Source organism: Hyperolius riggenbachi, chromosome 5, assembly GCF_040937935.1.
Source record: "Hyperolius riggenbachi isolate aHypRig1 chromosome 5, aHypRig1.pri, whole genome shotgun sequence".
NCBI lineage: Eukaryota > Metazoa > Chordata > Amphibia > Anura > Hyperoliidae > Hyperolius > Hyperolius riggenbachi.
In genome coordinates this window covers 81,144,258-81,161,913 of record NC_090650.1, presented here as the reverse complement: position 1 = coordinate 81,161,913, position 17,656 = coordinate 81,144,258, and the positions used below count along the sequence as shown (strand labels likewise).

Here is a 17,656-nt window from a genome sequence, read left to right as displayed (position 1 = left end):
CCCCAATCATTGCACCGCTGACACATTGCTTGCACGCAAGCCAGGGGACACAGGTAGTCCTGAGAAGCGCACTCTGCACACCATGTTCCAAGGGATGGGGGGCACGGAGACAGCAGAGCGCAAGCTGGTAAGAGCAGGATCACTAGTGCACAATCATTGCACTCCTCTGCCAGTAACAAAACCTGCTCCACCATCCGTCCTGCTTTACTGACTCGCATATAGGCTGAGGGGGTAACTTTTCAGCACATTTTTGCTGGAAGATTAGGCTTATACGCGAGTATATACAATATAAATTTTAAATAGTGGTAATCCGAAACCAGCCATTCTCTTTCTTCAGCTTACTTCACTCATCTAGTTACTGTCCTTTGACGTTCTGGTGGTCTGTAGCATGGAATTATTATACATAAAGCGCTGAGGAAGGGGCCCAGTGTAAAATGTGCAATGGGGCACATGGCTCTATAGCTTCACCACTGGCTGTGCACTGCATACAGATCTGAATGGACTCTGGTAATGGCGTATTACATTTGTCAGATTGCTGAAAGTCTCTGGAAGTAACCTTCATCCCATATTACAAACATCTGGAGCACGGGATGCCATATTTTCTTATTTACACATCATTAGTGTGCTCTGCTTACTGTCATGTGATATTAGGGAAGAGTTGCCTGACCGCTTATCACGTTGGAAAGCTTGGACAGTTTTGTGACTCACACTGTGTCAGCGCTCAGAGCTGGCAAGCTCCTATCGCTACAATTTGGGTGATAGTTAGAAACCGCACTCTAGAGAGTCATCTCTGCGATTCTCGCTCTGGTTTCTTTTCAGCTTGTTGAGTTTTCTTGCCACAGAGTCCCGAGTGTATTCATGACCATTTCTCTTTGTTCTGTTGCTTGGATTGGTGTCTGCAGGCTCTCATGCTGGCTATGGGCTATCACGAAAGGGGACGAGCATTCCTGAAGAGAACAGAGTATGCTTTAGCTCTGCCGTTCCTGTTGGATGCAGACAAGCACTTCTGGTAAGGGCTTGATTCATTGTTATCTGTTTATAAGGTTACAGGGTCACTTTTTTTTCAAATTTTTTTTTTTTTTCTGAATTGAGTTTGAAATCCCTTCTGAGTTGGAAGAAACCTGAAAATCATTGCAACATATGACAGCTCTCACCACTGGGCTAGAAAGGTCAGAGTCTAATGAGCTCTTAAGGGGGTCTGTTGATTTTTATGTTCTCTCCACTGACATTTGCATTATGTCAGATGGATTGCACTCAGCTTTAAGTCGGTTTATCTCAAGGGAATTATTTCCACAATATAGGGCCTGTAAGATACAAACACAAGTTTACTTTACAGAAAGGAATAGCAGTAACAGTACAAATATTTACGGTTCAGAGTTCAGGGCCAGGACTAGAGATATCTGACTTTGTATTTACTTCACAGCAGATGTCTCTATTAGAAGACATGTTCGGTTAGATGTGGACAAGCAATATAGCCAGGGCCAGCGTTTCCATAGGGGCAACCTAGGCAATTGCCCCAGGGCCTCTTACCAGGTGCCCCCCTACCATAGCGACTTGCCTGTCCAGGCCAGCACAGGGTCAGATTTCTGGAGAGCCCACATAGGCCTCAGCCTTGGGCGGCAGCAGCCCAGGGTCAACTGGACATGAAAGAGGGCTTGCTATATATGAAAAAGGGGGTTTAAAATTGGGAGTAACACATGAAAAAGGGAAACTGATGCCCAAGGGAGCAGCATGTGCTGTGTCTACTCAGTGACCTGGACAGCAGCATGTGCTGTGTCTACTCAGTGACCTGGACAGCAGCATGTGCTGTGTCTACTCAGTGACTCGGACGGCAGCATGTGCTGTGTCTACTCAGTGACCTGGACAGCAGCATGTGCTGTGTCTTCTCAGTGACCTGGACAGCAGCATGTGCTGTGTCTTCTCAGTGACCTGGACAGCAGCATGTGCTGTGTCTACTCAGTGACCTGGACAGCAGCATGTGCTGTGTCTTCTCAGTGACCGGACAGCAGCATGTGCTGTGTCTACTCAGTGACCTGGACAGCAGCATGTGCTGTGTCTACTCAGTGACCTGGACAGCAGCATGTGCTGTGTCTACTCAGTGACCTGGACAGCAGCATGTGCTGTGTCTTCTCAGTGACCTGGAAAGCAGCATGTGCTGTATCTTCTCAGTGACCCGGACGGCGGCATGTGCTGTGTCTTCTCAGTGACCCGGACGGCAGCATGTGCTGTGTCTTCTTAGTGATTCGGATGGCAGCATGTTATTATGTAATAAAATGCACCGGGTCACGGAGGAGAGGCGCTCCTACGAGAAAGAAGATGGGAGAGCACAGAGCAATGGAGGAGCAGCCGGGAGAGGTGAGTCGGTATCCTGCTGAAAAATGCAGGGGACCACTACATGCCACGAAACTGTTTTTTTATATTCTACGGAAGGTGTAGATGTACATTTTACACTATTTGGAGATTCATGCTACTCATGAATGCTGATTGCTTTGGTACAGAATTCTAAAACATTTGCAGGTACTTATCCGTTAGCCGGGCGTATCCGGCAGGTGGCGACAAAACTCCACCAGAGTTGCATCTTTCCCTACTATCCATGTCGGCCTGGAGGGGGAATAGTAATTAGCGCCACCTGCTGGATGCGCCCGGCTAACTAACGGATAAGTACCCATTTTAAATATGCTGGAAAAAATGAGATTCACCTAATTACAAAATTCATGCTTTAGCTCACTACTCCCTCTGTCTCTTGGATTTGTGTCTGGCATAGAGTACAGGGATATTTGCTGTGCAACTATGTGCCTGGTCACATGGCATCACAGATCACATGACCTAGAGCAATGGACACAGGAAAGCGGTACTGCACTGTGCACAAGTTTCTGGTCACTGCATCTTCCCTGTGCTGCTCTGTCGTTCATGACGTTTATCTTTTTGTAGCAACTTCCCTGCCTAGCTCTAATAATGTAGGTGGTTATTGGGATAAAAGAGAGGCTGTAGATGTGAAATTGGCTGCAAAAGCTAGATCTGGCACGTGACCCTGCTTTATGCTGGGGTGTGCGAGGTTTTGAATAGCCTGGCACTGTACTTGCAGTATAACATTACTATACTACACTTGATGGATTTGGTCTTGCTTGAGCTTTACTTACTTAGTTCTTTTTTTTTTGTGTGCATATTTCAATGTTTTGTTCTTCCTTTTTCCAGTGAATGTGGAACAGATCTGCTGAACTCCGTAGATAACTATGCGGTCCTGCAGCTGGATATTGTGTGGTGCTACCTCCGCTTGGGGCAGTTAGACTGCTTGGATGATGCAGAATCAAAGCTAAATATATCCCAGAGGTGTTTCAACAAATGCTACGGAGAGAACCACGAGCGCCTCGTCCACATTAAAGTAGGTTTTCTCTTTACGTGGCCTGGGAGCAGTAACCCTGTTTAGTTTAAAGTGTACCAGGCAAAAAAATCCAACTCTGTACTGGTATTGCTTTATTAGATATTGCAGACAGAAAAAAACAGGCAGCGTTATTAAAACCAGTGCTAGGAAAACTGGTGCAAGCAGAAGCTCCAATCATCCAATCAGAATCTCTCATCTGGACAACAAAGTCTACTGTCTGTATGTAGTTTAGGGATGTCTGTACATTACTCTATGTTGAGGGCCAATTGACCTTCCATTTCTATAACTGAAACAGAAGAGAATTGGCGCCACAACATGGCCGCTCAATCAATCTTTGCACAAAATCTTGCAAAGCGCTCAATCGGTTGTGTAGTGGTAACCGTGTTCAATATCGATGCATCCAACAGACCCGTGGTCAGTCCCATCCCCGCCTCAAATCCCTCAGTGCAGCCCCTAGCCTCCTCCGGTGTCTAGCATCACCAAAAGCACCTGTTCCACGTGACACTGGCGCATGCGACGTCCCTACATGTGCTGAGTCATGTGGTACAGGCGCCTGCAGTGATGGCGAACCCTGGAGGAGGCCAGGAGTTGCACCGGCAGATAGGTGAGCTTTTTACACAGAGTATGGGCACGGGGGACACACATAAGCGGGGGGAGGGGTGTTAACCTGGCAGGCAGCGGCATTAGGACAGTTTCCAATAGATTTCATTCTGAAATCTATTTGGAAATAGGTGTGCAGTGTGTGTGCGCAGGCGATGGGTCTCTCTCTCTAAACAGATTTGATCAGAGAGAGGGCTCTATCTAATGATGGATTTGGCCATACATCGAGCACTGGCTACAGACTGCAGACAGACATTAGACCATTGCCACTGAAATAAATCTCTTTGTTAACCACTTGACTAGACTACCACAGTGCTAAACCCCCCTAAAGACCAGGCAGTTTTTTCTGTAATTGGCCACTGCAGCTTTAAGGCCAAGCTGCAGGGCCACACAACACCGCAGACGAGTGATTTCCCTCCCCCCTTTTCCCCCCACAAACAGAGCTCTCTGTTGGTGGAGTCTGATCACCCCAACCACCCTCATTCCCCCCCCCCCCCTCCCGTTTATTTTTTATCAATATTTATTTTCCTTTTTGGTTACTTATTCCCCCCCAGCCGGACAATCCTGATCGCAGCGTTGTACACGTAAATAGACGCCGGTTACGCCATCTGCCGCCTAACAGTCTTCCAAGCGGGCAATCGCCGCTCGGAGACTGAAGATGGGGCGGAGCTCCACCCCCCGAGAAGGAGATGCACGCGCCCAATCTCCTTCAGTAGCCGACTCCAGGACCTAACGCCAATTGGCGTTAGGCGGTCCTGGGGCTGCCGCCGCAACCACGCCTGTTGGCGTGGGGCGGTCTTAAGTAGTTAAACAGGCTCCATCTAATTGAGATACTGGAAGCTCCCGTCAGTCTGATGTCTGCACAGGCATACCTGGTGCTTTACAACTGCAGCCTAATTGTTGCTGTTCTCCCATGCAGCAGGTCCGGATACCTTCTGCTTCACCTCTCCTTTTTTTCCCTCCATAGTACAGTAATAGAAGACGTTAACTGCGCTCCACAGTAAAAACACAGAACAAGTATCAGTCAGGGGATCGCAGCCACCAAGGAGTCTCCTCATTCCCACAGTCTACACAATTCAACAAGGAAAGGCTGCGGCTCTTCCTTGTTGAATTGCATAGTACAATACACATACTATATACCATAATCTATGGTGCATACATTTAGTTTCAAATATTAAGCATAGCCGTAGAATACTGTACCGTGGTATCCATCAATAAAAGCAAAACGTTTTGAATTAGGATGATGCCATTTATTGGCTAATGTAAAAGAATTAGAGTAAGCTTCCGGAGCGGCGGCGAGGGCACGTCCTGCCTTCCACGAGCTGGAGGAAGATCCAGGTAAGTGGATATGGATTTTTTTTTTATCCCTCCCTGAACCTTTCCTTTAAGGAGATGGCCATTTAGTTTGGGAATTTGATGACCAGAAAATGTACTTCTAGTTCAAATGACAAAAATACATATTTTGAAACCCTACGGTTATATGATAGACTAAATAGTGCTGATATCGGTACTGATGTGACATCATACTCTGACGTGGGATTCCATACAAGAGTGCCAAGCCTCTATTTGTCTAAACTTTTGACAGTGGCAATTAAGAAAACCAATTGCTTGTGTCACTGTTTGTATAAACAGAGCTTGTCTTGCACAGATGCGGTTTGTAAGTTCAGCTTCCAATTCAGGGAGTAATCACATTAAATACTTGTTACTAAGTTTACAAATGAGTCCCTTATGGCATTGAACACTTTATTGTGATTAAGAACATTTCTAAAAATGAATGACTTGACCACCTCGTTCTGATAATCCAGCGTTTTATTGCCATTTAGTCTTCTTAATAATACAGCCTTCCTCCTACAGAACACTGAAATAAATAGTGCATTTGTACAGGATTTTCTGGGGCTGTGCAAGAGATATTTTCATCACCAAAGAAGGAGCCTATTATATTTCTTTAACTGAGCCTATAATGTTGCTTTAACCCCTAGCCGACCACTCCACGGCAATTGGCGTGAAAGTGGCGGCAGCCCCAGGACCACTCCTCGCCGATTGGCTTGTGGCTGCAGGCGGGTATTGCAGGATCTCCGCATGAATGACGGAGCTCCGCCTTCAGTCTCCCAGTGGCCGCCGCTCGGAGACTGTTAGACGGCGGACCCCCCGTCTGTTAATTGTATAGCGCTGCGATCTACTGCAGTGCTATACTGAGGCTATACTGTCCATCTGGCAGGCAGAAAACTGATCCGCTGTCATAGGCTAAAGTCTATATTTTTTTAAAAAAACATCTGGGGAGCGATCAGACCCCACCAACAGAGAGCTCTGTTGGTGCAGAGAAAAAGGGGGGGGGGGGTGTGGATCACTTGTGTTCTGAGTTGTGCGGCCTGCAGCTAGGCCTTAAAGCTGCGGTGGCCCAATTAGGAAAAAATGGCCTGGTCAGTAGGGGAGTTTAAGTGGTTAAAGAAGGGGACCTGTAACTAATCATAGCAGAGCATAAAAATGATTTAAGATACACGTTTGTACTTGAATTATTCTGGTTTCCACATGTTTCCGAAATGCTTCTTATATCTACATATTACTTTCTATTGGTATGTAACTCCGCCCTCCCAGTGATGTTTAGTCTAGGCTATGATGTCACACAGCCTTCTGCCCCAGAGCACTCTGGGAGGAAACTTGACGTTCCTGCTCAATACAGGGGAAGGGGGAAACATCCCGCAATGATTCACTTTGTCAGCAGTAAAGATGCCAGCATAATTATCATAATTAATAAATGTAAAAGCAGTGTGAGGTAAGATTTTGCAATGGGCAAACAGTAAATAATTTATAAATACATTTTGTAAAAAATAAGCAATTTTATTAATTCAGTTACTGTATATTCAGCAAAGTTCCTCTCTTCATGACATAATCATATTGCTAATCCCAATCAGTGTGACAAGGCAAAGTGTAGTTCTCTTTAGTATTTATCTGAATGACGCTAGTGGAGGAGCCCTAGGTATATATCTTATATAACTATAATATTCTAGGTAAAAAGATACATATGCAGTTCACTTTTTCACCTCGCGCTGCGTAATATGTCAGCGCTGCGTAATATGTTGTTGCTTTATAAATACAATAAATAAATAGGTGAAATTTTCACAACTTGTAAATAAAATGCCTTGTAAACCACCAGCAAGCAAGAAAATACTCAAAATAATTTTGACAGTACTTTTTAACCTAGTTTTTGGTACTTTGTCCATTGCAAAGTGCTAAAACGTTATTTTAATCGCAAATGAAAAATTATCTCTTAGGAGAAAATATGGCCCATTGCCCATTACCAAGTTTTAATGGAAACATGTTTATTCATGCACATAACGCATTTCACGGGGGCTGGCCCACTTCCTTGGGTCAATAAACGTGACTTAGCACTCACCTGAGCGTAAGTGCCTCTAAGCTTTGATTAGATCTCAGTATCTCTTATCTAGAACATTATGCTAGGTACATACAATGCAATTTTCTGACAGATTTACTGTCAGATCGATTATCTCCAACATGTCCCATCTGATTTCTGATCGATTTTTCCATAGAAGTGAATGGAAAATTGATCGGAAATCAGATCGGACATGTTGGAAATAATTGATCTGACAGTAAATCTGTCATAAAATTGCATTGTGTGTATCTAGCATTATCTATACCTAGGGCGCCTCCACTAGTGTTATTTCAGATAAGTACATACCCTTCAGAGTTTTTAGTTAGGAAGAATGTTTTGCCTTTAAGAACTACAAGGAGAGCGACTAACCAGCTCCTGCACCGCAGTCCTGGGATACAGAGCAAGGATGGTTAATTTCCCGCAGGTTCTTACAACCCACCTTTGTGACTATACAGTAACCGCTTCTGGACAGCTTCCTCATTGAAATCTATGCCCTGTTTGGGACCTGTTATTCCTGCCAGGGTGTAGATTTCAGTTGCCGTGCCGCAAGCTACCGCCAATCGACCACTCTCCCGCTGCTGCAGCCACTCGCTCTGCCATCGGTATGACAGCAGAGCTCTGTCAGGATCCAATTTCATTGTCTCTCACTGTGTCAGGAGCCAATGAAATCTGCTCCTGACTGGCTCACAGAGCTCTGCTGTCATACCGACAGCAGAGTGAGGAGAAAACATTAGCCATAGAGCGGCGCGTTCGGCGGTAGCGGCGGGACGTGGGTGAGCCCTGTTTTTTTATGCAGAAGTCTTTGGTCCTTAACCTCCTTAGCGGTATGGACGCATTGTTACGTCCATTACCGCTGGAGGTCACCGCTCAGGCCCTGCTGGGCCGATTTTTATCAAATAAAAAGCAGCACACGCAGCCGGCACTTTGCCAGCCGCGTGTGCTACCTGATCGCCGCCGCTCTGCGGCGATCCGCCGCGAGCAGCGGCGAAAGAGGGTTCCCCCAGCCGCCGAGCCCTGCGCAGCTGGACCAATCAGTTCCGGCCAGCGCTAAGGGCTGGATCGGAGGCGGCTGACGTCCGGACGTCGGCTGACGTCCATGACATCACTCTGCTCGTCGCTATGGCGACGAGGTAAGTGAAACAAGGGAGGCTGCTCATTGCGGCCTTCCTAGTTAATTCTGATTGCCGGAGGCGATCGGAAGTACGCTACAGGAGCGCCCTCTAGTGGGCTTTGATGCAGCCAACTTTCAGTTGGCTGCATGAAATAGTTTTTTTTTTAATTTAATAAAAACCCTCCCGCAGCCGCCCTGGCGATCTTAATAGAACACCAGGGAGGTTAAGAGGCTAGAGACTTCTGGTCCTGAAGTGGTTAATTGAATTAATCCACTTTAGTAGTGAGATCGCATCATTGGGCTCCTGGTCTCTCTCATCTGTTAGCATCTCGGAGGTTACGGATAGCCACCAAGAGTCACAACCAAGTTTGCCAGTTTTCATCTTTCATTAACCTGACTTGAGGAGCCAGATATCGTGGTTTCTGTAGGTTATTGCTGGTTGCATTGCCAGTTAACTGGCAGCTCGCAGCTTTGAACTTTGATCTGCCTATGGCCATTCCTGTTTCCATTGTGCAGAAACTTCAACAAGTTTTGTGCTCTGCTCTGTTTATTTGAAGATGCCCATATATCTAGAGATGTATGGGCAGATCGACCAAGAGACAGATCTCTCTCTGAATCTAATCAGAGAAAGATCTGTTGGCTGCCCATACACCCCAGGCCAATTCCTGATTGATTTTCAGCATGAAATCTCTCAGGAGTGGGCCTCATTATGCCACCTGGCTGCTGTTCCCCAAATGTTAATGTGACCCACCCCCCACCCCCTTCAATGGTGCCCATGTTTTCAAATCTCTCCTGATCCTGCTGCCGCAACTCTCCAGCTTCTCCCGGTCTCGTCTGCTGCTTCCCCATGAGTGCTGCCATCACCACCACATGGTTGCACGTGATGTGTGTGTGTGTGTGTGCCCGTGACCTGTGCGCCTGGCGGCGGTGATGGAGACTTTGTCGGCCATTACATGCCGTTACCACTGCGCATAAATAAGTATAAACACATTTACTTAATAATGAAAGAAATCAAGTAGGGAAATCAAGTGGATTATTTTACTTGATTGGAATTCTAAAAATGTTTTATGTATGGTAGATGCACTTAGCAGCCTTAGTCTGTTACCAGGCAAAGAGATCTCTTTATTGACTTCCTCAGCTTCCTGCCCTAATGACCCACTTTAAGACCACTGGAAATAACCACATTCACTTTGATCTACAGCTGAACCATACTGGTTTTTGTAAGAGACCATCCTGTTAGTAGGTTCATAGATGGCCAATACAGAGTAACCGTTCTCCCTACGTTAAGCATCTTCATCATTGTGTTACACTGTAGTTTATAATTATGTATGCAGGTTTCTAATTTGCACTCCTAATTATTGTACAGAGCTGTGTAATATGCTGGTAGAAAGATAAAGAAAATAATTGTCAGTGTTTTTCTTTTTCCAATGATACTGAGCTGTGTCTTTCCTTTGTTACAGGGAAGTTATGGAAGAGAGAAAGTTTTATTTCTAAGACTTTACCTTCTGCAGGGGATTGTAAATTACCACAGTGGCAGAGCCATGGAAGCAACAGAAAAACTGTCTGAGGTAGGTTGGTTCATACATGTCCTGTGAGCAGCTGGGGCCTGACTGCTAATGCAGAAAAGGGGTTTAATAAGTGGGGGAAAACTGACTTTTTAGACAAGTGGGGCATTTATTAGTGGGGCACACTGACCTATAATGCTGATAGGGGCTTTTATTAGTAGGGAATACTGGCCATCAATGGAAATAGGGGCTTTTATTAATGGGGAAACAATTGCCACTAGTGCAAATGGAGGTATTTATCAGTACACTGACCATTGCCGCGAATGGAGGCCTTTATTAGTGGGGAACAATTGCCACTTTTTTTCTAATTATTCCCCTGATAGTCATAAGTTATACTAGAAGCCATTAGTATAAATTGAGTTGATAGCTAAAGCCATAGAACATTTTTTTTTTTATTTTCTAACCTGTACTAATGACAAGTCAGCAGGATTCTGATTGGTGGCTGTAAGTCACACAGGCCCTGTCCTTTCTTCTAGTTCTTAATATGTCACTCTGCTGTAACCGGAACTCACATTGTAGACTTCTTTTTCTTGCCTCAGGCCAACAGATTGTATAATGAGCTCAGCATCGATCCAGCCAAAGTGGACACACTAGTGATGCTGGGCTGCTCGGCTCAGGAGGCACGTCTGGCACTCAGAGCTTGTGACGGCAATGTGGAACATGCTGCCAACTATATTGCATGTAAACAAGAGGTAAGACATACTTTATTCATACTGGAGTAAGGTTTCACAGACTAGAGGATGGTTGATCGATATTGTAGCTGATCTATGGTAACAGTATACTATAGACTTTTCTAAAGATTTTGATACTTTGCAAAGAAGGAGCCACTTGCCTAAAACGTGCTATGTACTCTACGAAAGTAACTTTAAAATTAGAGCACTTCCTAAAGCCTGGTAATTTTGTTTGGACAATTTTACCACTTTCACATACTCTGAATAGGAAACTGTTAGTTGTGGTGTACCGCATGGTTCAGTTCTAGGCCCCGTTCTGTTCATCTTATTTATTAATAACCTAATGGATGGAATACAAAGTAATGTTGCCCTATTTTGATATACCATGACAAATGGGAGCCTTCAGATACATGAATATTGGACTGAAGCAGAAGGGGCGTTATGTTCATAGTCCATCCTTTACCGCATACATGATGGGAGCTGAGTTCTGATGACCTCACTAGGCATAAAACTTTAAACAAATATTATCCATGGCATTTATATTTAAAAAAGCTAGGAAACCTTGGGTATTACTAAATGGATATAATCTATGGCCAGAATGTCTTTTGTGTCCAAAGTTTATCTTTAATATAGTTGCAGATCCATTTGCACACACCAAGTTCATTCAGTATGGTTCTGTTATTGTCAAAAACTTTAATCTAAAATCCTTTGCTAAATGAATATTGTGGTGAACCCTACATTTACTAGTACGGCAAAATAAAAGGTGTAAAATTACATGCTGGCCTGGCTTAATTTAGAACAGGCAGTCCTAAGATCCCTTATACCTGCTTGCACATGTTATATATAGCTCTTTGGTGTATTTATTTTAGGAGAAAGCAAAGATTAAAAAAGAAGAAAGAGAGAAAAGAAGGAAGAGACTGGACAAAATCAACACTCTGCGAGGGATGGGATATTCTGAGAAGGCAGCTGCAGAGGCCCTCAGTCAGGCTGGTGGCAACATTGACCGAGCAGTTCAGGTAAGTGGCCACTTGTCTGTGCCCTGCTAGGACATAGAGGAATCTGTTTCTTAGCAATCTCAAACAGAGTCTTTGAACAGCTGTAAAGGAGAAAAGGTGTTATTAGTCATTTGTTACCACTGTACCACCCCACCTCAAAAATGGGACATTTCACTGCATGTTTTACAAGACTAGGTCAAGACACCTCTCATGAAGTCAAACTGTATATCCACTTTCCCAAGACAAAAGATATCTTTATCAAACTCTATACCGTATGTTTCATACAGTTTAACGAGCTTTAGGCAGGGGTCACACTTGTCTTTCAGTTTCTACACTTTTCAGAAAACTGAAAGACAAGTGTGACCTCTACCTTACAGCAGCTAATGTAATTTATAGAGCAAACTGACAAATTGCGCAAGATGTCAGTTTTTTTTCTGCGCGCGAAATCTGCATTCAAGTGTGACCTAGCTCATTGATTAACATGAGTTCTCAGTTGAAAACAGTTTTTCTGTGCAGAAAACGCGCACGAAAGCCGACAAGTGTGACCCCTGCCTTAATATACTGGCATACCTTTAAAGTGAACCAAGCACCATTTTTACCACCCAGGGCATCTCAATAGCACATTAAACATGCATGCCAACAGTAATAAAAAAAAAAATCAATTTTACCTATTTATACATTTAGCAGAGGGTTTTATTGGCCTACTTCCGAGGTCTTTACGACTACAGAAGTTTGAGGCAGATAATAACTGATGTAATAATTTAATTTAGGGGGGTACACTGTGCTTCAAAGAGTTTGCAGTCACATATGCTATCAGACCTTCTCCTGGATAAATAATGGGCAGCTAATGGGCTTCTAGCTGCCCATTATTTATCCAGGGGAAGGTGTGATAGCATATGTGACTGCAAACTCTTTGAAGCACAGTGTACCCCCCTAAATTAAATTATGGCAGCTCCTATAGCAATTAGGAACCAGGAAACAAAAGTGGTGCTTGGTTCCCTTTAATTGCTCTAGTAGTGTTTTTCTGATGGCTGCTCTAGAGTTTTGCATGTGCTCCCGCAATAGCTGCCTTTACTGAGATGGTATTTATTGTATCGATTGTATACATCTCCAAGGGCCTAAGGATCCGTCTTCTGCATGCATTAAATGTGCCACTGCAGTAAAACTAGAAAATATCACTGTGTGACGGCTACATGAATTTTTTTCTCTTCCTGTTTTGTATGAACCTTTAGACCAATGATACAAAATGAGAGATAAGGGTTATGGGTAATCTTTTACACTAAGCTACAGTATACAATTTACATGGTTTCCAGCAGGTTTAATACATACAGAGTTAGTGCAAAGTGATTTGCAGAGTAATGCAGTAGGTTATATAGATTTTCTACTAAAGTGGAGTTACTTTTTAACTTCTCCCCTTTCTATGTTTCATGTGATCCCTTCCATCACATGTCTACAAAAAAAAAAAAAAGTCCCTTTTTTTCCAACAAAACGTCTGTGTGGAATTGTCTTGAGTCCTCCAACACTCCAGGATTATTATTATTTTTGATTTATAAAGCACCAGTATATTCTGTGGCGCTGTACAAAGTAAAAAAACAAACATGGGGTACATAATAATACATTAGTGTACACCAATAATAAACAAAATACATAATTGGTGACAAAATACAAAATGATACAAAATAACGAATACAAAACACAGAATTGGTAATTAATAAAATGTATAATGATTTCCAGGACACAAAAGGGGGAGAGAGCCCTGCCCTTGTGAGCTTACAATCTAAAGGAATAGGCGGGAAACAAGAGGTGGGGTAGTATACAACAAACATATAGAGGTTTTAGGATATCTAGTAGGAGTGCAATTTGGTCTTGGGACAAAGGAGAAGTGGCCTATGTAGCGCATATGCTTGTCGGAACAAGTGAGTTTTTAGTGACCGTTTAAAGGTAACAAAGGATGTGTTATGTCTTCGGACACTGTTGACCCTTCCACCGATGGAGGAGACGTTACCCAGTAATGGGATCTAAGCGCCCACTGGCCTTCACCAACAAACCCCAAGGGGAAAGCTGGACTTAGGTGCCTAGTGTTCACCAGGTCACTACTGGGATAGTCTCAGCTGGTGGTTGGGAGAATAGTGCCACTGGAGCAATCCAGTAAGGGTAAGTCCGTTGAGGCAATCCGGGTCAGGGCAGGCAGCGAACAAGAGCAGAGTCCAGTAACAATCCGGGTCAGGGCAGGCGGCAGGCAAGAGCAGAGTCCAATAGCAATCCGGGTCAGGGCAGGCAAGAGCAGAGTCTAATAGCTTTCCGGGTCAGGGCAGGCGGCAGGCAAGAGCAGAGTCCAATAGCAATCCGGGTCAGGGCAGGCGGCAGGCAAGAGCAGAGTCCAATAGCAATCCGGGTCAGGGCAGGCGGCGGGCAAGAGCAGAGTCCAATAGCAATCCGGGTCAGGGCAGGCAGCAGGCACGAGCAGAATCCAATAGCAATCTGAGTCAGGGCAGGAGAATCAGGATAGTCAAACAGGCCGGGTCACAACAGAAGATCAGACAGGAAATCAGGCTTGGTCAAGAGCGAACCGCTGAACACCAAACTAGCTGTCAGAACGAACAGCACTGAACGCTGGGAAGGAACCGCCTTTTATAGGGGCAGGGCCGCACTTTGGCGCGCGATCTCGAATGCTGCGCATGTGTACAAATGTCCGCCATAGTCCCGCGCATGCGTACGCGTGACCTGACGCCATTCTGCATGGACGTACGTACGCCCCCGACCGTCGTAGCCAAACCACGGCCAGCAACGCGCGTGCGCAGAGACCACCGGACGCCAGTGCGGGACTTAAGCCACACACGGAGGACGCCGCGGACGGAGCAGAGCCACGTGAGAATGACAGGATGGCGAGTGACAGATGTGTTGTGGGAGGGCATTCCAGAGGAGGGGTGAACCACATGCAAAATCTTGCAAACGGGAATGTGAAGAGGTAATTCTAGAGGAGGACAACAGAAGATCATGTGCAGATCTGAGATTGCGATTGGGTTTGTATCTGGAAATTAGTGAAGATATGTACTGAGATTGTGGAGAGCTTTGTAGGTTAGGGTTAGGAGTTTGAACAGGATCCTTTGGTTAATTTGCAGCCAGTGAAGAGCTTGACAAAGAGGGGCAGCAGAGGAACGATGAATGAGACAAGCAGCTGAGTTCAGTACTGACTGGAGCGGGACAAGATATCTTCCTTCCCTCCTAATTGCTTTGTATTCAGGAATTAATTTGCTATTCAAACTAAGAACTTGTTTGGTGATAACATTGGCAGGTGAATATAGCAGTTCAAAGCTCTGACTTCACCCAGGAGCCATACAATTATTATTATTATTATTATTATTGATTTATAGAGCGCCAACATATTCCGTGGCGCTGTACAAAGTAACAATGAGGGAATAGGTATGGCTGGCGAGAGGGCACTCACAGAACCATTTAAGGAACATACTTGTGACTGCTCTTGAGCCTTGCACATGCTGTAGTGCAAAAACTTCCTAGTACTGCTAGCACCTGCTGCTGAGATGGGAGTGAGTGATTGCCTACACATGGACTGAGTAATAAATTAGTCTGCTATAAAACTAGAGAAACTGCGGGGGTGGAAAGGGATATCTAATACGTTGGGCTTTGTACAGATGTCTGAACAAGTTACCAAACAAATTAAAAAAAATTTCACTAAATCGGTGTTTCCATGGTTTCTACCTACATGGTTTCCCAAAAACTTGAATAGAACGATTGAAGTTGCAGACTACATGGCATTCTGATACAAAATTGTTTGTGTAATGATGACCTGTTGTATGAATGTACCAAATTGCATTTACCATTGAAATACAATGCTTGGCAAAGTGCATCCACCAAGCAGTTTAATCAAGTTGCAGAACAATTTCACTGGTCAGTGGAAGACAACTTCAGGACCTTTCGATACAGTAATTTTATCAGATCAAAGGAGAATCGGAGAGTAGCTAAATGATCTGTTGTTTACAGATAATCAATGGATTAAATTGGTGCTATTACACCGAGATGTCTGACTTAAAATAGTTATTATTTATTTATTTAGCGCCGACATCTTCCGCAGTGCTCTACAGAGTGTATTGTCTTGTCACTAATCTGTCCCTCAGAGGAGCTCACATCCTAATCCCCACCATAGTCATATGTCTATGTATGTATCGTGTAGTGTATGTATTGTAGTCCAGGGCCAATTTTAGGGGGAAGCCAATGATCTTATCAGTATGGGCTGTTGCACACCTAGAGCGCTTCTGAGCGCTTTTAAAAACGATAGCGCTTTGAAAAGTGCTTGGCTAATGTATTTGAATGGGATGGATCACACCAGAGCGATATGATATGCGGGTCCTGCAGCATTTCAGCTGATTTCTGAGGTGATTCAGCCTCAATGTTAAGTGTAGGAGAGTGGAAAATCGCTCTGAAAAGCGATAGAACAGCGATTTTCCAAGCTTTTTTGTTATAGCAGCTATTTTTGTTACAACTCTACTGTAACAAAAAATAAAAAATGCTACACTAAACATTCCAAAATTCGCTAGGTATGATTAGAAAATCGCTAGCCACATGCCTAGGATCGCTCTGAAAACTCACTTCAAAAAGCGCTGAGCGTTTGCGATTACGTTGGTGCTTTTTGGTGTGCCCTGGCCTTTGGGATGTGGGAGGAAACTGGTATGCCCGGAGGAAACTCACACAGACACGAGGATAACATACAAACTCCGTGTGGATAGTGCCTTGGCTGGGATTCGAAGCTACAAGGCAAGAGTGCTAACCACTACACCAGCATGCTACCTATATAGTTACTTGCCATGCCACTGATTTCCACATTTTGCTTCTGAAAATTCAATGAAATATCTTAGCTGAAAATGCGGAATAAAGAAATATTTCTGAATAAAAGAAAGTGGCCATAAATACAAATTGCTGTTTTTTCTTACTTGTGGTTTCTTTGCAATCCTTTGTGAATGTTTAGCATTGAATAGGAATCTGTGACCTTTGCGAGAGGTCTGATCCAAGCCTACACACCCTTTTCTCCCCACTGTCTCTATCTACAAGCCGTGACCTCTTCTTTTAATCCCATAATGTACGTTCAGTTATCTCTCCTAGCTCTCCTCCGTCTCTCCTCCCCCAGGCTGTATTTATTGAGGCCTCCATCTGTTTCCAATATGATAAATCATTAGAATGGTCTGTATATTTCTCAGTCCAGCACAGGCTTACAAGCCTGTTTATTTTTACATGTGGGATGCTGCAGGGCAGTGCCGGAGTGCTTCTCTGTTGTGACAGATCTCTGACACATGAATCACCTCTGACACTTCTAGGTAATGCCTGATAGATGCTATCAGCAGGTGGTGACAGTATGGTATTAGGGGAAAACCGCTGAGATGCACAGATCTCTTAGTGGTGGGTGGAAGGATGCTACAGGGATTTAAAGCCCCGGTTCAGCCATAGTTTTATACGCTTTTCTGAAAACATTTTTATGTTGTGTACAGGTAGTCCCCGGGTAACCAAAAAATGCATTATTTCTCAGTTTTCGGCCATTATAGTTTTAAAATAAAATGTGTTACTGTGGATAAAAGCAGCACGTTTTATTTCTCCTGGTTATTACAACGTGTAAATTAGAAAAATGTATGGCGACAATATTTTATTTGGAAATAAAGGTGTACAAGCTCTTACTTGCAAAATAACAGTAATATACCCTTTTAAACATACATATTAAAAAAGTTGAGTCCCTTAGGGCCCATTTACGCTTAATCAGTTGGTATGCTTTAGTGTGCGTTGGTACGCGTTTTTCCATAGCAGTGCATTGGGAAGAAGATTTCAGTTAATAATAATAATAATAATAATAATGGCAGCATTTGTATAGCGCCTTTCTCCTGTCGGACTCCAAGCGCTTGCGAGGCAGCCACTAGAGCGCACTCAGTAGGCAGTA

At 44.2% G+C, this 17,656-nt stretch overlaps 1 protein-coding gene across 1 annotated transcript in view; it reads left to right on the top strand.

Annotated features, from left to right (window-relative positions):
- Nucleotides 1–17,656, top strand: part of NUB1 (negative regulator of ubiquitin like proteins 1) — a 107,302-nt gene that overhangs the window by 66,859 nt on the left and 22,787 nt on the right. Inside the window, exons 8-12 of the mRNA XM_068235918.1 lie at nucleotides 903–1,009; nucleotides 3,196–3,382; nucleotides 9,945–10,052; nucleotides 10,589–10,741; nucleotides 11,590–11,736. Of these exons, the coding sequence (XP_068092019.1) occupies nucleotides 903–1,009; nucleotides 3,196–3,382; nucleotides 9,945–10,052; nucleotides 10,589–10,741; nucleotides 11,590–11,736 (702 nt within the window). The remainder of the gene's footprint in view (nucleotides 1–902; nucleotides 1,010–3,195; nucleotides 3,383–9,944; nucleotides 10,053–10,588; nucleotides 10,742–11,589; nucleotides 11,737–17,656) is intronic.